This window comes from Pyxicephalus adspersus, chromosome 3 (genome assembly GCF_032062135.1).
Source record: "Pyxicephalus adspersus chromosome 3, UCB_Pads_2.0, whole genome shotgun sequence".
Taxonomy (NCBI): Eukaryota; Metazoa; Chordata; class Amphibia; order Anura; family Pyxicephalidae; genus Pyxicephalus; species Pyxicephalus adspersus.
In genome coordinates this window covers 135,768,665-135,796,333 of record NC_092860.1, presented here as the reverse complement: position 1 = coordinate 135,796,333, position 27,669 = coordinate 135,768,665, and the positions used below count along the sequence as shown (strand labels likewise).

At 37.7% G+C, this 27,669-nt stretch overlaps 2 protein-coding genes across 2 annotated transcripts in view; one reads left to right on the top strand and one right to left on the bottom strand.

Moving 5' to 3' along the window:
• The window catches only part of STX18 (syntaxin 18), a gene marked incomplete in the record, with an annotated part of 99,085 nt that extends 82,628 nt beyond the window's left edge, over window positions 1-16,457 (top strand). Inside the window, 4 exon segments of the mRNA XM_072406885.1 lie at window positions 872-930; window positions 6,657-6,726; window positions 10,806-10,886; window positions 14,325-16,457. Of these exon segments, the coding sequence (XP_072262986.1) occupies window positions 872-930; window positions 6,657-6,726; window positions 10,806-10,886; window positions 14,325-14,420 (306 nt within the window).
• Window positions 16,458-21,686: 5,229 nt separating this feature from the next.
• NSG1 (neuronal vesicle trafficking associated 1) overlaps window positions 21,687-27,669 on the bottom strand; it is a 47,504-nt gene continuing 41,521 nt past the window's right edge. Inside the window, exon 5 of the mRNA XM_072406452.1 lies at window positions 21,687-26,262. Coding sequence (XP_072262553.1) covers window positions 26,062-26,262 — 201 coding nt within the window. The 3' untranslated portion in view covers window positions 21,687-26,061. The remainder of the gene's footprint in view (window positions 26,263-27,669) is intronic.

Below are 27,669 nucleotides of genomic sequence, written 5' to 3'. Positions count from 1 at the left end.
TTTTTTTTTTTACAGTTATGTGTATGAGGAAGTGAGCCAGGGGATATAAACTTTAGTCAGTTTTGACATTCAACCACATTACTGTCTGTTACTGAAGACATTTTATTGTTTTTAGCTGGTTAAAGATTTTTTTGGGGGCTACAGAAAAAAGACAGAAATGTAATTATTATTATTATTATTATTATTATTATTAAACAATAGGTGAACTATTAAACAATGTAAAATGACATTTACACATATAGCATCAATGATAATACATTTTTCTAACAGAAGTGTTGCTTCATCTATGAGCGAAGGATAGTGCCATCCTAGCCTCTATTTAGATTTGCAGCTGCCATGGTTCTTCAGACATGACCAGCTATGACATCCATTTGAGGGGTTTAAAGTTTGGTTGAAAGCTGATAGAAGCAAAGTGACAACTGTGACGGTTATCACCAGAGTCAGAGAGTTTAGCATGTAATCAAATTCATCTAAAATTCAATTATTGAGTGGACTTTTGGGACTGATATTCTCCTTTTCTGGGTAATTTAGAAGTGATTTCATAGTGTTATTTATTTCTTTGTAACACATGTATGACATATACAATTTTTGTTTTTGACATATGAGAACAAGGCACTTTTTCTAAATACTTTTATTATTTTATGTATATTTTATAACAGTTTACTATACTTTAATTTAATATACATGTAATATTATAAGTATTCTACTAGCCAGAATGTCAGTGAACAATGTATGTTTAGCCAAGGCTTTAATAATATTTGTTGAACCTTTCTAACTTGAGTATTCTTTTGGGAGACGGTTGATGTGTTTAAATTGGAACTAAATCAACCAATTATAGAAACCTTCACCTTTTATATTTCTGTTTTTATAGTTTGAAGAGGAAAACCAGAGACTTGTCAGTGAGATGAACAGTCTGTTAGATGAAGTAAGGTAAACCAACAATGATGTCTGTTTGTTCTTTCTTTTCCAAAGAAGCTTGTACAACTTGTATGAAGCTCATTCAAAAGTGATATGCTATTCCACAAGGACAGGGGAGGCTGAATCTGAGAAAGAAAATCTTACAACAGATATTCAGTTAAAAAAAACAACAAATTAATAGCCTATTTAAATATACTAAAACATAGTCAATTTCTGCAATATTCACCATGAATCTTAAGCTGTCTTTCTGTATTTCTCTCCCCCACTAGATGCCCTTTCAGTCATTTGGGTTAAATGAGTGGCAGCATTGTTCAGTCCACTTAGACCTGCCCAAAGTGCAGGAGAAGCAGAACAAAGATAAGCTCATCCTTCTGTCACAATGCATTATCCTCCTATCAGAATGCTTGTTGTCAGCACTTGAACTGATTGGTTTATCGTGCAGTTTCCCTCTCTTATTGTACAGGAAATACTGTAGGCTAATACCAAGACCATTTCAATTACGTAAATTGCTTAAATTTAAAAAAAATTACATTCAATCGTGCATTGAAAAATACAAAACTGCATAAATATAAGATGTTTTATACGCTTGGAATTCAGATTTGATAGTTTCTTCCTGTATTGTACTGGTTCTTGTGAGGGTTGAATGGCCCTGGAACTTAAATATTTAAGGCGGATTCACACTTTTAATGCAACTTGTTATTGTGTGCTGGTGTGAACTGCATAAAAGGGAGCCTATTAATTTTTAATGGATTACCAGAACATCTTAATTCACGAAGATATACTTAACACTAATTTTACCCTTACGTTTACTGAAAACTAAATTGTATTATACTGCAGCTTACTAGTCCTTTTATGTTGTCCCTGCAATGTTTACATACTTTTTTCTCTTTATCGTTTTCTGATAATCCTATGAATAGTGCACACTCTGTGCTTGGGTGGCTACACTCACTACTCCACTGCATTTTTGGGGGGGCATGGTTGCCACCCTCTTAACTTCCAACATGTCTGCCTTTGTTTACCTTTATTACTTGGGGACTGATAGAAAAGTGGTATCCAGAACAAATATATCACTGTTTATTCTTGCTGTTCAGCTCACAGAACAAGAACACTGTATTTCTGTTTTTTGCTGAGCTTGCAGAAAATTTTTGTATCTAGAAAAAAAAAGAAACGTAAGCAGCCACCAAATCTAGTGACTGGTGAGCTTCAATATATTTTACATTTTGATTTAATGTCTTGTTATTCTTTAGCAACATACACAACTCAAGTTTGTGTTCCTCTGGAACAAGTCAATATTTGTTAAGCTTCTTGCCCTGAGGGAAAGAGAGAAATTAGGGACTAGTTTTGAGGCTGCCATTAGGGACTCCCTGGTGTTGAATTAGGCTGGAAACACCGGTGCAAAAATTGTAATTGGAAAGGATTTTTCATGATCCTTTCCAACGACAAAAAGACTGCACGATGCATGAACAAGTGCTGTACATACAACACTGTTCTGTTCTATAGAGAGGGGAGGGGGAGAACGACGGAGCGGCACCCTGCTGCGCTCTCTCTCCATTTACTTTCATTGTGATCGTTCCTTGTCCGTGGATCTACTAGGATGGACATCCGCACACTGAGTGCTGTACATGCGCCAGATTCTCGTCCGATAACAGCCCTGAGGAGATTATCGAATGAGAATCATCTGATTTGTACATAGCTTAAGTCTTATATCAAAGATCAGTCCAATGGGTGTTACTCACACTACTCATGGGATGCCAGATCCTTTAAGGTAGAAGTCTAGGACCAAATGCGTTTGAGTAAAGGGACTTTAAGGGATCTAGATAAAATTAACCACATGGAATTAGTAAGTTAAAAAAAATTGTAGACCATAATACAGCCATTATGTGATAATAGTTCAATTATTTTTGTTATGCGGATCGTATAAACTGGTTTCCTGTTATTCTGATTATCCTCTATATTCCCAGAACTAGTCTCCTTCAGGAAATAGCAATGAAGAAGTTATTAGCAACAAATTGAGGAAAAAAACCCAGGCACTGCCTACTCTGAACGGTGGGCTCACCAGATCCAGGGGCAACCAGCCGCAGCTTTCTATGTCCCGTCGTAATATGAGACAAAATCCAGTTGGCCTCAATTGGGAATTGCACGCACATAAAAGCATCAAATCACTTTAAACATTACTTCAAGTGGCTCTGTCACTGTGTTCATTAATGTAAAGAAAAGGGCTTATATTCACTCATTCTATTATTTGTTCCTCCAGTCTTCTTTCTTGCAGAGCATGGGACACTTCACACCTGGCACTTTCCCGAACATCAGATGCCTGCTTTCTTGCTGTGCTCCATGTTTCCTCCATGGAACCACAGTCATCTGATACGTTCTGTAATGTAAAATGTGAAGATACTTTAGGTGATGGCAGCTCTTAAAGTGTTTGGTGATCGAAGAGAGGGAACAGGTGAACATAGGCCTTTTCTTTTGCAGAGAGTGCAAAACAGAATCACTTTCAGAAAAATTGGTATACAGGTTCTACGCAGTTTTTAGTCTAGAACATTCCGCATATAGGACAGACAAGAGAAGGGAGGACCAGTCTAAATCAGATTCCGGCTGATGTATTTATCTGAATGCACTTTAAGTCAGACAGGCTTGCATTTGCTAGTTGTGGTAGTGAAGGAGTTAACTTTGAGTAAATGAATTGCATGTAATTGACATCTGTGAAAATATCAGATAAGTGCAGGTATTTTTAAACAAAGCCTGTTTCCCTGACAACGAAACATTGATGGATGCTGGATGTGGCTACTCTCTCTTCATCGGGTGGGTAACTTGTATCACCTCTCAGGCCCGTTCCATCTGTATATTTCCACTGCTTGGCTGTATAAATTATTATATACAAAATATGTGGTTTTCACACACAGGGAGAAATCTGTGTGCTAAAATGGCTATGGTCATCAGCAGTGTTCTCTGAAATAGTGTTAGCTGATTGCTGACAGATTTCTAAAACTCAGCTTGGATAAAACAAAACTCATCTTCCCTGCTCAAATTCCTAATCTCCCCCTGACATATAAGGAGGTAAGGAGAGTTATTGCAGAAGGAACATCACCTGTCCCTTTCTGCAATAACCACCTGCCTGAATTGCTCAAGTTCAAAGTGGGACTTAAGTTCCACTTTAAAAGAAAGATGAGTCGATCTTGCAGACCTTTAGTCCAGTCACAGTAGAACTAAGTGCTAGAACCTGACTATCTTACGGTAGGCAACACGGTCTTCTTTCTTAATAGTGTAATGACTATTGGAGTCTCAAAATAGAGGATTAGGGTAACAGACTTGTATTAATCCTTGTGGTATTTTTTTGAAAATGATAGAGACAAGTTGGTTAGGTTTGTCTATTTTATTTAAAAGAACCAGAAGTCATAAATGAGTATGCTGGTTTGGATGATCAGACACCTTTCCTTCACGTGAGGCTAACATATTGTTACACACCATTTTCTTCTACCAGGTAAACTGGTAATAGAGAAACATACATTGTATATCAAGTCATGGTTATAATTCTGTTACATCACCCCAGTGCACTGGGTTGATGGTACTGACTGATTATATAAGAGAAATAGTTATGTTTCCCATTAAGAAAACACTGACAAACATGAAAATGTTAGCACGTGACTGAAGGCCTAATAATAGGTATGGTGTGTGGGTGGTGTTTCTCTGGAGCTAGGAGAGCAGAATGTTTAATATTTGACTCATGGAATGTTCTTCTGCCAGTACTGGCGATTCTAAAACAGGCAGGACATTTTGAGTCTGTGCTTACATTAAATTAAGCTTTCTCCCACGTATTCATTGTCTGTTAGATAACTGCCACCAGCCAAAATTTCTCAATCCAGAAAAGATCGAACTGATTACACAACTTTAATTGTTAACTTGATTGTTACTTTCTTAACAAGAGAGAAAACAGAAATGAGAAAGTTGAATATTTCTTCAGCCTCCCCTGCTTCAACATAGACCTAAGGATCAAAATTAGGTCATACTTGTTAAAGAAGTCTTTAAAAATTCCTGACCATTTCTTCTCTCTGCACTGTTGAACTTTGCTTTGATACGTTAAAAAAATTTCTAAAGAAACCTACAGTTAAATTTCCAGGACTGTCACCCTCCTGGGCCAACTGCAGGGATTCAGCTGGTGAAACCAGTGGTAGCTCTGAAGGACCCAGGAAATGAATACTTCTGAAAATGTCATTTCAGTTGTGGATTCCAGATGAAGATTTCCAAATCAGAGTTCAGTGGTGGAGGCAGCAGGGAACAAACCTCTTTTACTGGTTTACCTTCATATAATTTGACCACAGTATCAAGGGTTTAAAGAAGCAGTCAACAAACCGGTGGTCTGCGGCTCTGGCCCATGCACTCCCGAGCAGGTTCAGAAGAAGGACCCCGCTCGGGGGGGGGGGGGCGCACCGTCCAGAGTCATGGACCTTGTCCCCTGTACAAATCTCCGACTCAGGGAAGTAGCCGGCCTGTGTCCCTGGACACAACCCGCCCATCCTCCCATCGCAGGCTTAGATCTGCAGTGGGGAAGTGGGCGGGGTTATGCCTTAATGACGTCACTATGGGGGAAGTTTCTCCCCCTTTGAGTGACACCCCGCTCCCCGCGCATGCTCGCTCAGAAGCCGGTAATTTTAGTGGTCCATGGGACCAAAATGGTTGCCGGCCACTGGTTTAAAATATATCTGTGACATACCATGGCTTTTCAATTATTTACAAAATCTAAACAAGCAGTAAAAACAAGGTTAACCTTTAAGTATACGCGTCATTACTAGTGACATAACGTCACGGGTGGGGTCTGCAGGTATCCCCATACAATTATTGTGTAAAAAGAAGTTTCTATAACATATTTAAGAATTTAAGGTTTATATTATATCAATAAAACTTTATTTTAATAGAAATAACCTATATTTTATTTTTACATTCTTCATCTTCAGAACTACTAGATTCGGCCAATATTCTTGCCATAACTTCATCACTCAATGGACGATTCATTTTTATAAGAATATCTGCAAATAAACTGAATTATATCAGTCATAATATTTATAACAATAGTCACGTATAATCACGCGTGGGGTCTCCAGGTACCCCAAAACGTAGGAAAAGGTACTTATCTATGAGCACGTGTGACAAGCGTCCTTCTCTCAACAGCTCTCGTGGCACACTGAGATTAGCTGGAAGCGCGGCGGGCTACAATGCATAAAATCGAAAATACGACAATAAAATGGCGCTTGGGGTCCGTGTAGACCCCACCCGTGTAGTTAAAGGTTAAAACAAGGTCTAACTAGCCTTTGAAGCTGTGAGCACTATGGAATGATTCATCCTCAAAGTTCACAGCTAATGTAATTATTATGTACTCCCAGGCTCCTATCTTCTCTTTTCCTTCCTCCTGTGTTTTATAAGCCATAGCAATTATGAACGCATAGCAGTAGCGGAGAGCCGGGAAAGCTTAACTGCTGAAAGACAATTGCAGTGATTCTGTTGTGTGAATTTTGAGGATGAAGTGCTTCAAAGTGCCTTGAGCTACAGAGGTCAGTGAGCACTTTACTTTTTGTTAAGAATATGTGAGTCTTTAAATGTTCATAAACAAATCCTCATTTTAACACTGAAGGAAATGTCCTTCAGTTGAACTTATTACACTGGCATTCCACTTATTGACTTAAAATGTTTTTAAAAGGTTTTGTCTTGACCAAAATGTTTCTGTTTGTGATGTTTTTCTACAGGCAAATAGAAGGCAAGGTAGTTGAAATCTCCCGACTGCAAGAAATATTTACAGAGAAGGTGCTTCAGCAGGTAACACAAGCTTTGTGATCATTTCCATTTGTAAAGAATATTAGTGTTCTGTCAATGAAAAATGCCTAGGTATGTAGTGTTGGTCCTTAAAGTTCACAAGCATCACACTAAGATTGGGGCAGAAAAGCTTTAGCATCCTATTTAATAGTGCCATTATTTTTGGATAATATTTTTGTTTCATTAATCTGGTTACATCTGTAAAATTAGGCACTGCAAGGGTATTTGTTTTATTTTCATTATCCTATTTTAACTGAAATGGAATCCATTCTAAATGCTGGAAGTGATGTATAATATACTTTTTAGGATAAATTAAGTTTGAATTAAACAGTAATTTGTACATGTTTACCTTACACTCTACTCCTCTAAAGCTCTTGCAGCTTTCTGAAATAAGTATTTTGGGTATGGGGAAGCATGTGACAGTACCCGGCCTTCCCACAGCAGCCAATCATGAGGCATGGTCACATTGTGTGGGGGTGGGGCTAGGTAGAAGCAGTGTTTCACTTTAATGTTTAGCTGTAATTTGAATCAAATAAAAAAGCACAAAACGTTGAGCACCAAAATAAAATACGTATAAGTTTGGATCACACTTTTAGTTGGATTTGGGAGAAATATCAACACTTTTTTGATGCGGATGTGGCCCACATAGGGGTACAACACTAAAAGTCCTAAATGGAAGGCTTTAAAGCACAGCTGTCAATATTTTGAAATGATTTCCACGGTCAAATACACCCATATTGTTCCTCAGTCTGTCTCTGAAATAGTAGGCCTTTGGTACTAAACCCCTAAAAGAATTATGAATTCTCCAAAACTTGGGTTACCCCTGGTATTCAGAACAGTACAAAATTCCACAAACCTCTCTGCAGCTAGTCAGCAAAAAAAGCTAACTAAACAGTTTTAACATTTTAGTTTGAAAATAGGTTTCTATTTCATACATTTGCAAATATATGTAAAGCCACGCTGTTAGAAGTGCTTCTAACAATAAACTATCTGAGCTTTCAATCTAGGTTATATTTATATGAGAGAGAGATTTTGTTTTTTGACCATCCTAATTAATTTGCACTGCTGGGGTGACATAACACCCGCATAGGCACATGGGAGTTCATCCATCCCCGGCAAAGAAGGGGAAGCTGCCGCATTTGCAGCTCAGCTTTTTCCTGGTGCAATCCGGCAGGTAAGATGCATCATTGCAGAAGGGACATTGCCTGTCATATTCTGCAATAACCACCTGCCTGAATCCCTAAAATTCAAAGTGGGGCTTTAGGTACACTTTAAAGAGTTTCTAATGCAAACTCAAGAAATTGAACATAAAAGGAATCTTACACAACAGCCCTCGGTTTTATTGTACTTCATGCCCCTTTATTCTTTTGAGAACACCTAATTTAGTGTTTCTCAACCTTTTTAACATGGGGAGCCCCTTCAAATAATTTTCAGGTCTTCAGGGACCTCCTGCTATAAATGCTAAATCCACAACTCGCAATACATTAGTGTGGTGGCCACTGGGAAGAATGTCATCCTTATAAATAGGTCTGGTTAACTGATACCAATAATCTTTTTGGCTGAGAGTCACAAACTTCTCATAGTTCAAGGAACCCCCAACACCCTATGGTTCCACGGAACCCTGGTGGAGAAATTCTGATCTAATTATTGCCTGTTCTGTTTCAGCTCTTCCACCCTTCCCCTCACCTCCCCACATAACCTTTTATATAGCTTCAGAAGTTGGAGCGAAGGGTAGACTAAAGAATGTCATTGAGTAACAGTTATGAGTCTTTTATTGGTCTGCTTAAATCATCTCAATATTGGCTAATGCCAGAAGCAGGGGTCTCAGGGTTTGGATGGGGAGGCTATTACAGGTCAATAGCATGCATAAAATGTGTTAAATAAACTTATGATTTTATGATAAAATTGTGTACCAGAAGTCCAAACTTGCTTAAGGTGACGAACAACAATAATGAAATATTAGATCATTTTATAACAAGTATACTAAACGTACTCATAGGTAGGACAATCCTACAAAGGAAACAAAGACTCCCCATCACAGCTACTCACCACATAAAATCCAGTTAGCCTGTTTCAAAGTTTTAGGTTTAAATGTGAGTTATGAGTAATGTGGGTAAGGAGCTTCGTTCTTTAGCTTTATTACTCATGGAACCAGAACAGTTTTAATGAAGATATTTTATGTTCAGTGGACAAAATGATGCTGTTCCAACATATATGAAAACATCTCATTCGCATAGTGGAAATGTTTACAGGCTTGTAAGCCAAATCCTATTTTGCAATTTGCTGGTAGTAGTTAGAAATCGTTTGCAGCATGTGAAGTTTCAAAATTGCCTGAGATTTTGATTATCCTCTAGGTGCAGTATTTGAAGTAAAGAATGAAACTTGTTGGTTAACTATTATTAATAATACATATTATTTATATAGCACCGACATATTACGCAGCGCTTTACAAAGTCTGTAGTCTTGTCACTAGCTTTCCCTCAAAGAAGCTCACAATGTCCCTACTATAGTCATATGTCATTAATACAATCTAAGGTCAATTTTATGGGGAAGCCAGTTAGCCTAACTGCATGTTTTTTTTTAATAGCCCTAAACAATTTTCTGGTAATCCACAGAGACCATTAAAGAACTGTTAACATTTATAAAATCTTTAAGAATTGGATGTGCAAAGCAAACCCAAGGGCCATGCTATTGGTTTCAGCACCTGAATAAGCCTCATGGCTGGCTTTGCTATGTCTGGTATATAAAGAGTTATCTTGACTGAAGTTTTGGATTTGGGCATCTGGCATGTAACTGTTTTGCTAATTACTGATTCACACCATTTCATCTCTCCGCTGGTGGTATCTTGTTATGTGCTTTTCAGAGCTAAACGTCATTTCTGTCTGTAGATCTAATAAACAGATCCCATATTGGAAGTCCGTTTCATACACAGACTATGCATGTCATGTTCAAGGCTGTGGGTAAAACTGTTGCTGCAATAATATAGTAGAGGATACCTTCTGTTACTTCTCCTGTACTTTATTTCATGAGCTCACCTATCCCTAAAATAAAAGTCCATTGTATTTACACTATACAGGCTGTGTAGAGAAATAGCAGAATTTTTCTAGACGATATAGAAAATAATTTTAAAATTTTCATTTGCCCATTGCATGTCAGCACATCTGTTTAAAGTTCCCACCCTGGTAACAATGCAGAACCACAGTTGGGAGACAGTTGTCATCTTGTTCAGTGCCAGAACAAGGGTGGTCATGGAAGGATCACCAGCTTTTATTTTCACCAGTTGGGGAGATTGGATTTAAAAAGCCCTGCCCTGTTTTCTGGGGCATTTGCTAGCATTGCTGCGTTATCCTTTTTTAGGCTCTGCTGTCAAAACACTGACAGACCTAACATTTTCAACAGAAGCTGAGACACACCATCAAGAGATACTAGCAACTATACAGTTATGTCTTCACTCAGCCCAGCTCATTTGTAAGGGCAAACTTTTTATCAGTATGTGATGATAAAGCAAAGTGCAGCACATATTTTGCTATTCTGGGTTATTGCTCAAAGCTAATGGCACACTAAATGCACCATGTGAAAGTGTGGCCGTGTGGTACATGCGTTACAAAAATGCAGAATGCACTATGCTTGTGTGCCGATTTGGCAGTCCATTGAAATGAATGGGTTACAGATCTTACTGCATTGCAACAGAAACTGAAGTCCGTGTGTGTTTAGTAAAGGCACCACATGCTAAAGTGTTAAGAAGCCCTCAGGGGCAATGTTAAGTGAGCTAAAGTGGTTTATAAACACTGCAGATTTGATAAAATCTGAAAAGTAATTTTTGATTGGCCTTTTATCATATGTGACAGTTTAGTTATTGGATTTAGATCTAGTTAGGGCGTGTTTTCAGAATCATGAACTGACAGCTTTTACAGCTGAGTAGTGACCATAATTAAAATTATTTTATTGTTTGATTTTTGAGCGAGAGTGTCTCACGGCTAGAGAAAGTAACAATTTTTGTTTTTTTGTTTTTTTGTGGCACGTGGAATCCCTGCAAATAATGTGAACTATTAACATTTTCTGCTATTCCTTTCTTCTGCCAGGAAACTGAAATTGACAATATCCATCAGCTCGTCGTGGGCGCCACAGAAAATATCAAAGAAGGAAATGAAGATATACGAGAGGTAATGTTCTTGTCTGTAGTTACACTAGCTGTAATTGTGTGTATATCTGGAAGACGAGGGGGTGGGTAGGATTATGTGTGTGTGGGTTTGTGTTATTAATGTTTCCAGCTTGTTGCACAACAACCCTAGAGAAAAAGCTCCATGTAATAAAGGCTTATCCCTTCTATTCACACCAATTTCAAAGCAATTAGCTTGACACTTCTGATTTTTTTTCTTGGAACTGTATTGTACATACAAATAACGGTAGAATATGGCAGAGCTCAGTAAGTGGGGAGAAAGTGCTGCACTTATAATATAAAGTAATGTTCTAAGTGACGCTCTCAACAAAAACAAAAACACTCTTTATGTGACCCATGTCATTTTTCAGACTTCCTCTTCTAAAAAGTGCCAGTTTATAGCAAAGATTGTAAGCTGTTTATTGCTCTGTCTCCCATATTACAGCTCTCTAGTAATATCTGAATAACAGCTGTGAAAACTCTCTCAAAATCCACTTTAAGTTTATTTTAGTTTTCTGCTCTTCTTGCATGCAGAATATTAAACCCTGATTGGAGCTCTTATATTTGCTTCATCATGTTACATTTATGTTCAGATTACCTGATGGGATGGCATTGAGCTTTTCTGGTGAAAATTATTAAATAAATGACTTCAGTCCCAGGAAAAGCAAGAGAGGCAGATATGTAAACATAACTCCCTCCACATCTCTTCTGTATCATATTCTGTTGGTTCTGCTAACCATGTACCTGTTATCAGGAGGTACTATAGCCCCTTTATGCTGGCAAGGAGGAATTCAGGGTGTAATAAATGTATGATATGTTTATGTATGACTCAGAAGTACCAACAGTCATGTTCATAGGAGAAGCCATGTAGGAATGATTGGCTAATGCTGCATGTTACTAGCTGTATAAACAATGTGATAAATATTAATTCTTCCCTGAATTCTACTTTAAACTATACACAACTGTACTGACCAACCTTCCTGCTAAATAGGTAACTGCAATGTACATACACAAATTGCTCAGCTGTCCTCATTGCTAGAAGAGCTGTATAGGGGTTATGTTGCAGTATCTTATTTGGCATATATGCACTGTAATGTCCAATGATACACCTCCATACATTTCAAGACATTTCAAAATGTGTGTATGTATGTGTGTGTGTGTGTATATATATATATATATATATATATATATATATATATATATATATATATATATATATATATATATATATATATATATACATATACACACACACAGACCTCTCACATAGCTGACTATTGGTATTGTCTGATCTACATTGACATCTTCCCCCTGGAGGCATTACTTCCTTTCCCATTTACTCCCATCTTGTAGGTCATGCAAGTCTGACCGTCTAGGTATAATAGCACTTTAGTTATCGCTGATGGATTTCCAGTTCTCCTCTAGGTTATGCCAAACCTTTTCAGCATAACAGGATGAATGGTAGACCTATCATACGTCTTCACAATCTTCAAATTGGGTTAAATTCCTTTCCTTCCTCTTAAATCATTTACTGCACTGAAAAAAAAAGAAACATTGTAGTTAATATGATTTAAATAAGTTTGGTTATTTTTTTTTTCTACCCAAAGGCTGTCTTGATATTTTTGAAAGAATGAAGCTAGGGAATTTAGTGTGATGGATGAATGAATGGTAAACTTGACAGCTGTCTCCAGCAATGAGAACTCTGAATCTACAGCAATATGCTTGTGATCCCTAGTGGGATAAAGTAGCTTTATCATAGTCAAAGGCCTTGTACTCGGCACCTTTTGTGTCTGCGTGGGGCATATCAAACTGCAGACATGCAGAAGATTGGGGAGTGTACATCCTAAAGATTTCTGCACCCCAGGTATTCCTGTTCCTGCACCCCGGGTTTCAGGTCAGATGATTCTCGTCTGATTATTGCTAGTATTGGATGAGAATCTGATGAGTGTACATCGCTCGTCCCACATCATTCAAAGATCCATCCTGGCGGATCGATAAATGATTGTAATACAAGTGATGGGGAGAGAGCGCAGCTGGGTGCCGCTCTCACTCGTTCCCCCCTCTCCACAGAACAGCGCTCTTTCATGCAACTTTTAGTCTTTTGTTATTGAAAAAAGAATCATGAAAGATCCTTTCCAATGACAAAAATCTTACGTGTTTTACGTAGCATAAAAGCTGATCATGTTATTGGTGAATCTGGTTCCCTTATTTCGTCTTCTCAACAGAGTCTCATTCCTCTTATGTACTATATTTAATGGTAAATGAATGAAACTTTCAACATTCAAATTCCCTTTGTTATAGGTGAATCCAAGAACAAAGGCACCTGTTCCCGATCACTTCACAATGAGATGTTAATTTTATACATCTTTGACCTATTAATCCAAATAACACAAGGCAGATCAGTACTTTTTTATACCTGTTGATAACCACTTCATCATTGACAAGATTTTATTGAGAAATGAAAGCTTTTGTACTTAACCTTCCCTGAAATTGAGTTTCAAAAGTTTTAATGTTGGTCAATGTAGCTTCCAGGTTTCAGATGGTATTAAAGTGAACATGTGACCATGCTAATGAATTGGGGTAGTACATGTACTAAATAGGCCCTGACTGACCTTGGTTCCTGCAGGAACTGTAAAGCAACTTATCCTCACACTTCGCATTTTCTTACCATCTCAGTTTACCCTGTTTCTCCCTTCCAGAACTCCTGGTCGGTGTTTATATTAAAGATGGGAAAGCTGCTAAGTCTGAGCTGCTGAAAAACATTGTGAATAATTTCAGACCTTTAATTAAAGTGCATGGCCATCATTCACTCATTTATTTGTCCACATAATTGCATCCTCCTGAAGCCATGCTTCTATCCAGCCCTAGTTTGCAATAGAGAGACAAGAAAGCAGGCTTTCCCTTAGGCAGGAAATAACAGTACAACACATAAATCTTTCAAATGGATTGCTGGTTCTGGTAAACATTCACTAGGGTGAGGCAGACATCATGGTCCAAACAGGGAGATTCCTCCAATTAAGAATGTGCCTCTGTATTTACACCTAATCATTTACCAATATGAGATATGAAATTATTTGTTAAAGTTTAATTGACTACCTACACTATTGATTCATGTTTTGCAGTGCAGCTCTAGCAGTAACAAAGGCTAACATTATGTGACCAAGTAATTGGCAGTTGTGCAGAGCTGTGTAATCTGTGAAAGCTGGATCTAATAAGCGAAACTCCCCTCCAGCCATGACAATAACTGAAACAAATCTCTATTTTTCTATTTAACCAACAAAGCATCTACAATAGAAAGGGCCTAATAAAGTTAGCAACTGTCAGTATCTTTAATAGGGAAGTCTGATACCTGGCTTCTATCTTGGTTCAGTCTGTGGTTCTTGCTGAACCTGGTGCTACCATTGCAGCTCTACTTAACACTCCTCTTATTTTTTCTTTGCAGGCCATAAAGAATAATGCAGGCTTTAGGGTATGGATCCTCTTCTTCTTAGTCATGTGTTCATTCTCTTTACTCTTCCTGGACTGGTATGATAGTTAAAACTTTAACTGTACTTCATAGCCACAACCTAATTTGCTACAATGTTAAATCATTAAGAAAATGCCACATCTTCGTTGTCCTTCTTCCTCCACATTAGTCTGGATATGTTAATAAATGTCACATCTAATAATGAGGTCATGAAGAGTGTCTACAAGAGATTAACTGGAAGATATTGAGCTGTTTGCAATTACACAGGAAAAGCCAGACACAGTGACTGCTCGTTCTTTAAAATTGTTAAAGGAACAATGACCTCCTGGACACTCTTTGGCTAAATGTGTCTAACGCAGGGAGTTATGTATGTTACATTTAGCTTTTAATTATCCCTCTGTGTATCCTCTGATTCCTGTATTAATGCAGACTCATACTTTACAGGACATGAAAGGTAGAGTAACAGTTGTGCCACATTTATTATATAAATGATACTTTTACCTGAACACCTTTCTGTGGCACCAACAGCAATGAGTTGCCTATTCAGCAGTTTGGAAGCTGCACATGAATGTTTCTTTTTAATAAAATCCTATGTGGAGTACAGAAGATTCCATTGCTGGCTTCCTTCTCCAATTTAACTTACCTGGTAAACCTTACTTTACCCTTCCCCCTTCATGCAAAATGTCTTAAATGTAATGTTTTGTTTTACTTGTTTTGATACTTTTTCAAATTTTGCTAGCCTGTTCACATGATGTGCACATCAGCTTGGCTCTCCTCATCAATACACTCCAAACCAGTTTGCAGTGCTGGCACCCCGTGTTATATAGTCAAGCTTGGACCAATTGAAATTCAGAGCTCCATATATCTGTTTTAGAAATGCAACTATCATGTTCAGAAAAGGATACCAGCAATGACAGCCTATTCATTGCTCAATGCAATAGTCAAACACTACTGTTACTGTAACTTTCATTTTCCTTTATGTCTTTTATGGTTGTTTACTAATCTAGAGTCTTTAATACTGTTGCCACACCAATATCCCACCTCCTATATTGCAGATGGCCACAAGCCGCACCATCAATCTGTAGTATTGTGAAAGGACCAACCAAAACTGATAATACTAGCAGCAGTGCACCTCATTGAGAAGAACTGAATGTCACAATACAAGTATAAAGTGAGCCTGTGCCCAAATCATGCACGCTGAAGTATATACATATTCTGACCAACCAGTAAAAGTACTTTTTAACAAACCCTTATTCATCCCTATCAAGAAACTAATTTCCAAAGTTCAAAACACAAGTAATCTTTTTTTCTATTAGAGCAGATTTTTGCAGGTAATCAAAGTTCTAATGGAAGCACATTGCTTCAGTCAGTTTCTAACAGCTTAGAAACACCCACAAAGGTTTCTTAGGTTTTGAGTAACAATATTCATGAAATTCAAGAAATAGGTAGTTTTCAAGCCTTTTACTGCTTGTTAGGTACTTATGAATAGTTTAATGTCTATGTTTGGGCACAGGTATAATTTTAACCTTAGCATTACACATTTTTTATTATTATCATTATTATTAATAGTAAACAGTTATTTACATAGCACCAACGTATTACGAAGTGCTGTACAATAAATAGGAGTTGTAAATGACTGACAGATACAGACAGTGACACACGAGGAAGAGAGGACCTTGACCCGAAGAGCTTACAACTAGGAGGTGGGGAAGTATTGCACGATAGGAGGGGAGATATGGAATGGTGGGAAGTAGTGATGGTTTTAAGAGACAGAAGATTTCTACTATTTTCCTATATACCTTTACTTAATTCTGTTGTTTTTTTTATGCATATCCTTAAATGTGTTGCAGACACATTGATACTGATTTACTAAATGGGTTGATTAACTTCATTCAATTTTTTACCTGAAAGTTCACTTTAACTGTCCAGTGATGTGAAAAAGCAAATTCCAGTGTATTTATTATATCTGTATATGACTGGTTATTCAAAGTGAAAACAGCTACAATTTAATAAATGAAGAGTCTAAACTAACTATGTAATACCTTATACCCAGTCAGAATTCACCTTTTGGATGAAGCAGTGAACAATAAAATATGGCTTCTGTGTTTATTTCTTTTTGTCCTATCAAATAAATAGCAGTTGTCATTCTGTGTTTAACTGATACTTAACAGTGAAATGAATGCTACAACTCGTATGATCAATCATCTTCGCTGTGAAGTAGACATCTCTCACAGTACCGACAAGGAAAATCCAAGAACGTTTTGATATAAAGTTAAAATTAATGATTTAATAAAGAAATTGGTTTGAATGGGACTTTCAGAGGGATATTAAAATGTAATCAGTGTGCTTCAGCCTTGTGGGAATAATGAATTTCTTAATTCGAAGAAGCATTACTCAAGTCTTTGCCAAAACTTAACAAAATCCAAATAAATCGAGGGAGCATTTTAAATTTGAACATTTTTATGGTCCTCATTTCAAACTTGAGCTACGCTGACAAAAATGTGTCATGGTGCCATCTTTTCAACTGTAATGAAAAGTCCTGCCTGATGATTTTACTTAAAGGGAACATAGCACCTATCTGCACATAAACTGTAGCCTTTTGGTAAAGTCATCACTGTCACCTACTATGGTAACAGGCCAGTAGCCAAGGCTAAGGTGAGCAACTTTTTTCTGATTCTTTTCTAATTTACTTTGTGGGATATGACTAGTTATTTTTCTTGCAAGGTCCACTTTAATATAAACGATTAAAAAAAAAATCTATTTTAATTTATTCTAATCTAATTTAATTTTAATTTTATTTTAATCTAATTTTTGCAGTGTATTAAAAAAAACACAATATCAACAAATCAAGATTCCATGATCTGAGTGGGCCCTTAAATTCCTCGGGATGTATATGAAATATTAGAGTGAGACCTTTTCTCCTGTTCAGCAAGTCTAAATTGATAAAACAAAATGTTCTCTAGGATGACATACTGAGCTACATGGGTGATTTGCATTTCATATTACCAGTACAATTAATCACTAGGTGTTTTTTTTTTATATAACAGGGAATCTGACATTCCCTAATGGGTATCTTCCAGGTCCATGTGTTTCAATGGCAGTAATTGATTCCCACCAGAGAATGTTTTGGAGAATGTCAGATTCCCCGTTTTATAAATAGAGCCTTAAGTGTAGCAAATAATTGCTAAATAAGTAGAACAAATGACTAAGCTACACATGTAGGAGTAAGCTACACATGTAGAAGATACTCATGGTAAACTGGTATACACATTGTGGGTTAATGTGAATTGGATGGCTAGTAGATACAACTTTTATAACCCTTTGCTGTATGCAAGATGTGTAGGTAATAAGTGCACAGTGGCTGAGGAATTATTTGCTTATATTTACTGATTTTAGACATCCCTTCTTTTCCCTGTTCAAACATTATTGCAATTATTTCTATAACTCTGCTTTAAATATAAAATTCTGTACATATTTTTCTATATGTGTTTCTAAATTGCCTCACACTTGCAATTATGATTCCATTTCCCCCTAAGACCTACCATTCACTCACTCACTCAATAAAGTAATTTGTTTAAATTCTTGGGTTGTGGGTGCATTTAGTCCCTGCATTATGCAGTTTCATTAGGCTAGCTCTTATCAAACCATGCTTTATTTTTAACAGGCCATTAATACATTGTGAGTGGCAGTAAACAAGCACATGGAGGGTTTCCCCAGCATGTGGGCCTTGTGCAGGCTGTGGATATTGCTGTGCTGTATTGAGGCTAAGGAGCCTTAGTGCTAAGCACTCTGTAAAGTACTTGCCAGGAGATGTATATTTGTATTTTGTGTTAAGTCTGCAAATTCTGAATCCTAGTTTTTTGAATCTTAGTGTTGGTCAGCAGTGCAGCATATGTGTAAACAGTTCTAACAATCTAAACAGTTAGACTACGTACACGTCAGATGATTCTCATTCAACAATCGCCTCAGGGCTAGTATCGTATGAGAATCTGGAGTGTGTACAGCGCTCGTCCAACGACGTTCCTGGATCTGCTCAGGTGGATCCACAAATGACGAAATATGTACTTCTTTTTTGTTTCCTTTCCGTTTGTTGAATATACCTATTGATCTTGCTAGAAACCTTGTAAGATGATAACTTCCTGAGCTCTCTCTGCCTCTACTGAATGCTTTTAGGTATTATTATAGAATTAGCATCTCAGCTTTCCTTACTATGCTATGGAGAATAGGAGAGAAGTTTTCTGTAGTCCAAAATGTTTTTTTTTTTTTTTTAACTGAGGCTGACTGCTTCTCCTCCAGAGACATCCGTATACCATCATCACTCCAAAACAGAAAGTGTGTGACTGTCAGGATTAGCAGGTGCAAATAAAATAAAAAAGGAGAGCTTAAAAAAAAGAAACTAATACATGATCTGCATCCAAAAACTAAAGCAGAAAAAAATGGTTTCTTATTTCAGTTGTTTTGGGATTTAGATTCATTTAAAACTAAAAAGCATGGAACACACACAGCAATAAAAACCGAGGATGTAACTCTTCTCTACTTACCTAAAAACTTTAAAAAGTTTCTATTCCATACATGGGGTGTGTTTGATATTAAACATATATACAAAGAACTGGCCTTTTAGATCAGTGCAATCTTTACTGACACAGTACCCCTTTACATAATATAATCACACGAAACAGCTACAAAAGACTGTTCGTGCAGCTGAGCGCAAGTGGAGAAAATCTGGCACTGACTTCATGCACTAAAAAGCCAAGCTACAAAGCTTTAACACTGAGCTCACTGCCCCCTAGCAAAATTATTTCTCCGCTGTCATTTCCTCTCAAGCTTCCAACCCACGCAGCCCCTTCTCAACAACTGACCCCCTCCTAAACCCCACACCTGCTCCCCCCACAACAATCTTCTCTGCCGAAGACATAGCCACCTACTTTAGAGATAAAATTGACAAAATCAGACATGATGTCTCTGCTCACGAGCCACTCTTACTATACCTACCCCTTCCACCTGTAAATCATCACTGGCCTCCCTAAGCCCTGTTACTGTGGACAAAGTCTCTTTTCTCTCATCATCTCTATCTACTACCTGTCCGCTTGACCCAATTCCCTCTACTCAACTCTGTGCCCATTCCTCCATCCTGGCCCCTGTCCTAACCGAACTGTTCAATTTCTCCCTTTCTACTGGTAAATACCCCTCCACTTTCAAACATGCCATAATTCTCCCTATGTTAAAGAAACCCTCTCTGGACCCCTCCCTACCCGCTAACTACCATCCCATCTCCTCTCTCCCATACGTCTCTAAACTTCTTCAACACCATGTCCACAAAAGACTCCCCGATTACCTGAGCACCAACTCTCTCCTTGCCCCTCTCCAGTCTGGTTTTCGAGCTGCCCATTCCACTGAAACAGCCCTTACTAAAGTGGCCAATGGCCTCATCAGAGCTAAGTCTCAAAGCAACTTTTCCGTGCTCCTTCTCCTTGATCTTTCTTCTGTTTTTGACACTGTTGATCACCCCCTTCTAATACAAATCATGCGCCTCATTGGTATCAGTGACACTGCTCTCTCTTGGTTTGCTTCCTATCTGTCTGAACGCTCCTTTCAAGTTTCTTGCAATGTTAACTCCTCCTCGCCCACTCCCCTCCCTGTTGGTGTTCCCCAAGGGTCAGTCCTTGGACCAGTTCTCTTTTCCCTGTACACCTCCTCTCTCAGTAGTCTAATATCCTCCTTTGGCTTACATTACCATCCGTATACTAATGTCACTCAAATCTATCTGTCCACCCCTGACTCATGCTTTGGTCTCAGGTCTCATGCTGCCTGTCGGCCATATCATCATGGATGTCTGACCGATTTCTCAAACTCAACGCGGATAAAACGGAACTCATCATCTTCCCCCCTCAAATTCCTAATCTCCCCCTGACATATTTCTGTTAACAACACTTGTTCGGCCCTCCCCTCAGGAACGTTGTATTGGTGTCACCTTTGACTCTGCCTTTTCATTTACCCCCCATATTCAGAACATTTCCAGGTCCTGTCACTCTTATCTATGCAACATCTCCAAAATCCACCCCTACCTGTCCCCTGAGACCACCAAACTCCTTGTACACGCTCTTAACTCTTGTCTCGACGATTGTAACCTCCTCCTCGCTGGTATTCCAGTAACCTGACTCTCTCCTCTACTATCTATTATTAATGCTGCAGCCAGACTCATCCATCCTTCCCTCCGCTCCTCTTCCGCTGCATCTCTTTTGCAGCTCCCTTCATTGGCTTCCATTTCACCTTAGAATCAAATTCTAACTCCTGTGCTTTGCCTTCGAATCCCTACACAGTTCCTGTCCCACTTACATTTCTGACCTGGTAAAAAAAATACTCCCCCTGCCGCTCTCACCGCTCCGCCAATGACCTACTACTGACTTCCTCACTCAAAACCTCATCACAAGACTTCTCTAGGGCTGCCCCAACTCTCTGGAATGGTCTTCCTCGTCCTATTCAGCTTGCTCCTACTCTCCACAAATTTAAAAGAGCGCTCAAAACCCATTTTTTTCTAACTTGCCTACCCATCTTCTTCTGTCTTTTGATACCATCACTACTTCCCACCACTACATATCTCCCATTCTATTGTGTGTTAATTCCCCCACCTACTAGATTGTAAGCTCTTCGTGGCAGGGTCCTCTCCTCATGGATCACTGTCTGTATTAGTCTGTCATTTGCAACCCCTATTTAATGTTCAGCTCTGCGTAATATGTTGGCGTTAAATAAATCCTGTTTAATATTATTAATAATACATGTTTTGGCAAGCTGAATAAAGGGTAACTTTGTATGAAATTCTGCATCAAAGAAATGAGCTATTTGTATGAATTCTGCATCATATCAAAGTATGTTTGATGAGAATGTCAGGCCATCTGTCTGAAAGTTGGGGCTGAATCAGTAAAGGATCTGAAGTACACTAGCAAATCCACCATGGATTGGCTCAAAAGAAGAAATCGACTGTTACTGGCCTTGATTTGAATGCCATTAATATGTTGAGACATGCAAAGAAACCCACACAAACATCTTTAAACTAAATATATTTTGGGTTGAGAAGTGATCAAATTGTGGACAAATTTTTACAAAGTTTAAAGAACTATCAGCTTTTTATTGAATAAATAATTTAAACAGTATGTTGTCTTTTTTTTCTTGTGTTTTCTTTAAAAAGTATTATCTTTATCTGTAAGAATCGTTTGAATGAAAATCTAATGTAGAGCATAACCTAAATCGCCATATTCTAGGGTTCCATTTCATGCCTTTTGTCTTCTGCCTGGCTGTAAAAAGTAAAGTGTTTCAGTGAAATAACAGAAAATACCGAGGTAGGTTTATTTTTCACATTTTATTTAATAATAAAGAATAGAACAATCAAAGTGTTCACTGGTAATTCAAGAAAGAAAACATTCAGTCAGCATGAGAATAAATTATGGCAAACATATATGTCATCTCCCTAATACGCTACTATTTGGCGTCATGTGTACGAGGTGTGAAAAGGCTACTGCTGTGACATTGTGGTGTTTTACATGACTGATAAACAAGCTATTCACATACAGAAGTGTGAGCTTCTATCTTCATTTACAATGCAGAGTGAGATAAGTGTTTTACCTATTCACAGAGAGAATATATGTTTTTATGTTTATAAAGTTTAAAACGTGAAAAGTGTTCTCTGTAAATCTTACTACATAATTAGTGCTGAAAGATTATTTGTAAAAGGAAAGATCAGTAAAGGTGCACTCAGGACAAGACTGAAATTTAGACCATGATATGTATACTGCAGTACACAACCTACCTAGTGTTCTCATTTTCTGAAGTCATTCCAGTAGTGCTTATGGCCATCCCACCCCCTAAAAAAAGCCCCATTCCTAGTGATCTGGTATTCTAAGACCACCATATTTTCCATTGTGTTCTTTCTGGCAGGGGGTTTCCTGCAATGCCACTGTGGTATACAGAGTTAGCCACCAGTCATAACGCCCCTGCACCTTTCACTATCTCTTCCTTGACCTCCCTCTAATCTGGTCCCACCAAAGTATTTTGTCTCCTTGTGGGCTGTTCACAGACTCACTACTCACAGCTTACAATGTATGGGCCCGATTCTGCTAATTTATAGATGGAGAATGTGATGTTTCCTTAGAATAAACCACATTGCATTTCACCAATGCTAACTCTTTGTTGTCTATAATATTGGCCACACTTCCAATTCCATTTTTTTCTATAGTATGGCAAACCTTACTAAATGCATGCACAGTTGCCAGTTGTTACACAATAAGTTATTCTTGAAACGGTGTAAATTGCTGCTTTTATGTGCTTACAATCCATAGCAACCTGATTTTAATCTAAAAAAATTATATTACTGAAAGAGAAATCCACACTGCCTGCTTTGGATTACAACATTGTGTCCTATTGAATAAGGATGCGTACACATGCTAGATAATTATCGGCTCATAATGTTTAGAGACACCCCCCAACATTGTTTTGTCGATCGGTCCTGTCGGATCAATAAATAGCTGAATGGGGATGTCCTCTGTTATTTTTTATTGTGGGGGGTGCTGTTTCCTGCTGCAGATAAAGGTTAAGGATGGTTACTAAAATTACTTCCCCCCTTTAAAAGTACATCACTTAGGAAAATGTTCTTTTTGTTATTCTATAAGATATAGTTACATCCCTTAGCTATGGTATTACTGTTAGTTTAGTGCAACACACAAACTAGGCAATGAAAACTTGTGGCAATGCCATCAAATAAAATGGATTTGTGTATGCATCGGTTTCAGTCCAACAAAATAAAAGGTTAGCCCAGGCGTAAAGCCTGCATTTCACGCGTACAGAAAAATGCAAATAGCAAAGCTTCAACTGTAATTTGTTAACCACCATTAAATCTTAAAATCCATAGTCACCTGTGAAACAATTTACCTAAACCAAAACCAGCAACACACAATCTTTTTGTCATCTATTATCACAAGAACCACTCACAGAAGAATTTTCCTGCCACTACGACAAACTAAAGTATAAAAACATCAAAAAATTTCCAGTGTTTTACATTCCAAGGTTGGGTTTGTATTTGTTATTGCAAATGCTAGATAGATATGTTTACCCATACTGGGACTACATAGATGGATTCAATTTCAGCAACATGAATAGCATCTGGCTGAAACTTGCTAAAGTGGAACTGATTTTAAAAACGTGGTTATTATACGAAAAGTGTTTAGGCTGTTGACTTATTCAAGTAATAAAATATATAGTATCCTTATATGGAGAGACCCTTTCCTACCTAATGTTATATGATTTACCAAAAAAATGGGAATGCTGCAACTGACAAATAGGCTCAGTTATGGAGAAGGGTTAGTGAGCAGGTATAAGGATGACCACATTAATGGACTCTATGCAGGGTAGTGTAAGTAATAATATGCATATTAACATATCATACATAGATAATAATCAAAGAAAGAAGATGCAACATGTATTCCAGCGGTGGCAGAAAGTGATGTATTATTTCACAATTACACAATACTAAAAGTGGTATACAAAATATTCAAAAATTACGAACCAAAAACCACAAATAAGTGAACAAGGTAATAGAAAGTCCTTAATATAGTGTGTTAAACACATTCAGATATGTTGTTGTTGCCACAGATTTAAGATGTAGAAAGCTTTGCAATTAAATGAGATATAGTCTGAGGCTTAAACGTTTTAATCATGATATGTTTCACCCAGTACAGATGATCTGTTGGAATTCAGCAATGAAAGTACCTCGTGGTTGTGTCGTAGGTGTGGGGATGTCAGTACAAGGAAGCAAGTTTAGTGCTTGGATATATGGATCCTTATATTCAATTGTTGGGGGGGAGTGAGCAGAGTAAAATAATTACAATATATATATATTACAAGAGATATATTAATTACAAGAGGTTGCAAAGTTCCACTTTGTGGTTTTTGGTTTGTCATTTTTGATCATTTTGTATACCATTTATGTGACCTACTATTGTGCTATTGTGAAACAATAAATCGCTTGTTACCACTATTGGCATACATATTACATCTTTCTTTAATTAATATGTATGTATATGTTAATCTGTATATTATTATTTACACTACCCTGCAGAGAGTCCATTAATGTGGTCCTCCCTATAACTGACCACTAACCCCCTTCTCCATAACTGACTCGCTATTTGTCTGTTGCAGCATTCCTATTTCATTCAATATTACATTTATACCTAGATGAATGAATAAGGTGAAGCAGTGCTGGCTTTTTTTTATTTTTCCACTTCATAATTGGATATTCAAAGTGAACACAGTTTCAACTCATTCACTTTGCAGAGTGAACATGATGTACTCTTTAGCAAGTCAGCCTCATTATGTTTTGTACCTGGGGGTAATTTGTTTTTATAATTCCATGCCATGCTTAGGCCCAGGAAATGCAAACTAATTGTTTCAATTTCTGTGATTTTCTGGCTCTACACCATTGAATTTATTAAAATGTTCTTTTTTTACAGTACCTGAATTTCAAGTACTGTATTTAGAGGTTTTTCTCATTTTGATTTACCCCATTAGATGGTGAGCAAAAGAAAAGCATGGATGTAAAATATATACAATAAATGATATAAGGCTGGGTACACTTGTACAATAAGTGTTTCATTGGAAGGGATCTTTCACTATCCTTTGCAATGACAAAAGACTGAAAGTTCTGCTTTATGGAGAGGGTAGGGGAAGAACGACGGAGCGACACCCTGCTGCGCTCTCTCCTCTTCACTTTTTTTATAATTGTTCCTGTACACTCCAGATTCTCGTCCAATATCAGCCCTGAGGCAATTATCAAACGAGAATCATCTGGCATGTGTACGTAGCCTAAGAATCTGTATGCCTCCCAATGCATAGTATATTGAGGTATAGGTAACCTTTTAGGGCTCATTCACACCATTGCAGTAATGAACATTACATGCATTGGTTCATTCTGTTTTTTTTTTTAATTCACACTCCAATGGGCTATGATTCTTCATCTGTTATAGTAAATAGGCTACCATAACACAACACGTGTTAATGCACGGCATAAAGTATGGTAAAATCCTACAACTGATTGCTGGTATGAATGAGCCCTTTGGGACAACTGATCAGACGTAAATGTTTTCAATTTAGTTTGAATGCAGATAATACATTTGGTTACACAAAAGCCTTTATATTGGGTAATTATGGGGTAATATTCAGTTCCACTTTGAACAAACAAGCAAAGTCACCATCTTTGGGTAAAGTGAGTCAATAATATTGTTCTTGTTTGGTCCTCTGAATGACATCAGCCTACAGAAGTAAACTACACACCAAATTTTTGTGGCTGCCAATTTTGACTTTTTCCTCTGTAAACATCTTTTTTTTTGCAATCAGTGTATCCATGTTGTTTGAAATATTTATTACAAAAAGAGATATTAAGCAAGCTTTCCATGGTATGAAGTTATTATTTAGCTAGGTCTGATTTACCAGCTATTGATATACCATTAATATTCTGTACAGGTATGTATGCACAGCGATACCAGTAAACAGAAGCGCACTTTTTTTTGCTTCAAACATAATACAAGTAATTTCTAAACGAACCTTAACTACTTGACTGCCAGAATGGCAGAGAAGTGAATCGTGTTTTTTATTTTTTTTTGAAGTTCTTTTTTTTTTTTTTTTTTTTTTTTTGTTCCCTTAACATTGAGAGAATATAGTTTGACAGCTAAGCAGACTTTTGGGAAGCTTCTGTCTCTTGCTCAGATAGCTTCTCCTCTGACAGAACCGTCATCCATGGTGATACAGAACGTGTGATGGTCTGCTTGGCCAGGTTGTAGTGATTTATGACTGTGTAGAACTTCCCCTGAGTGCTGGGTTCCTGTTCAGTGTAGTAGTTGTCCAGGGCTGCAGGAATGCATCGATTGTTCTGCAGAAGGATAAAAAGATGTCATTTAGAATATGTTTCAGAAACTAGGTTTTGTGGAAAAAAATCCATATATTGGTGCAAATCCAACCCGAGAAATTGAGGCACTAATCATTACAATATTATGTTTAGCAATTTCGTATGAATTCCTACACTTTCAGTATTGCTGTGTTATGGCTATATTATGTTTAGCAATCTCTGTCCTGTTCCTAATGGGTTCCTAATAACTAATAATTTTTACATAGTAATAGAAGTAGAGACATCACAAAGCCTTGGAGGTCTATTGTTTTCAAGTAATAGCATTGAAATGCTGGCCACATTCTGGATTTGATTGGTGGCTCAGGGCTGGGTGGGGAGGTAGCGGGGTACAGTCTTCCTAAAAATAGATTTAAAAAAATCCAATATATATATATAAAATGGGTCTTTGAATGGAAGATGGCATGAAATGTGAATGGAAGAGAAAGATCTCCAAGGTTATTTTCTCTGAATGTTGCACATAGGATTGGTAATATTGGGCAGATTTTTTTATTGGCAGGAAGTTTGCTCCCAAAGGGAAAGGGTTGCTGTTCTGGAGATTGTTAATAAGAAGATGTGTGTAGTACTTAGGCTAGGTTGGGGGATTTAGTTACAAAATTAGGCCGAACACTGTGGGGTGAAACAGTCCCTACTAGACATCTCTCACATCCAAGTCTACCTGTATGCACTGGTTGGTTGGGTAACTTCATTGCACATCAAAAAATATTGCACTTGGCAGCTGAATACATGAATACAAGTAAAAGTTATTTGAGTTGAAAAGTTGAATTACTTATGGAGCAATTTTGGGGCTTTTGGTAGATCACATACTTAAAAACAACATATAGACCCGGGCCACAGACCTCAGAGTGATGGAAATGATTTATAGAATCCTAGGAGGTTTAGAAGACAGAGAGGTTGATTTACTAAAGATGAAGGACATATATTACCTATGCAAAGTCAATGTTTAGCTTATTAAATTAAGTAAATCTTAATTAATTTTTTGACCAATCTTCTGCAAGGGAAAATACAATTGACAGGGCCAAAAGGGCCAATTGACACCTTTATGGTACAAATGCATGTATTAGGGCAGCCCATTAATTTAAATGTGCAGTCTAAGGCTACGTATACGTGAAGTGTGGCCTGTGTACAGCGCCCATCATCCATCGCCTGAACGACCGTCCTGGTGGATCCACGAACAATGGATGACGACCGATCTTAATGGAAGTGAAGGGAGAAAAGCATAGCGGGGTGCTGCTCTGTCACTCTCCCCCTGCTCTCTCCATAGAGCAGAACAGTGCTGTATGTACAGGACTCGTTCATGCATTGTGCAGTTGTTAGACGGAGAGAATCGTGAAAGATGCTTTCCAGCCACAATTATTGCACGTGTGTATGTTA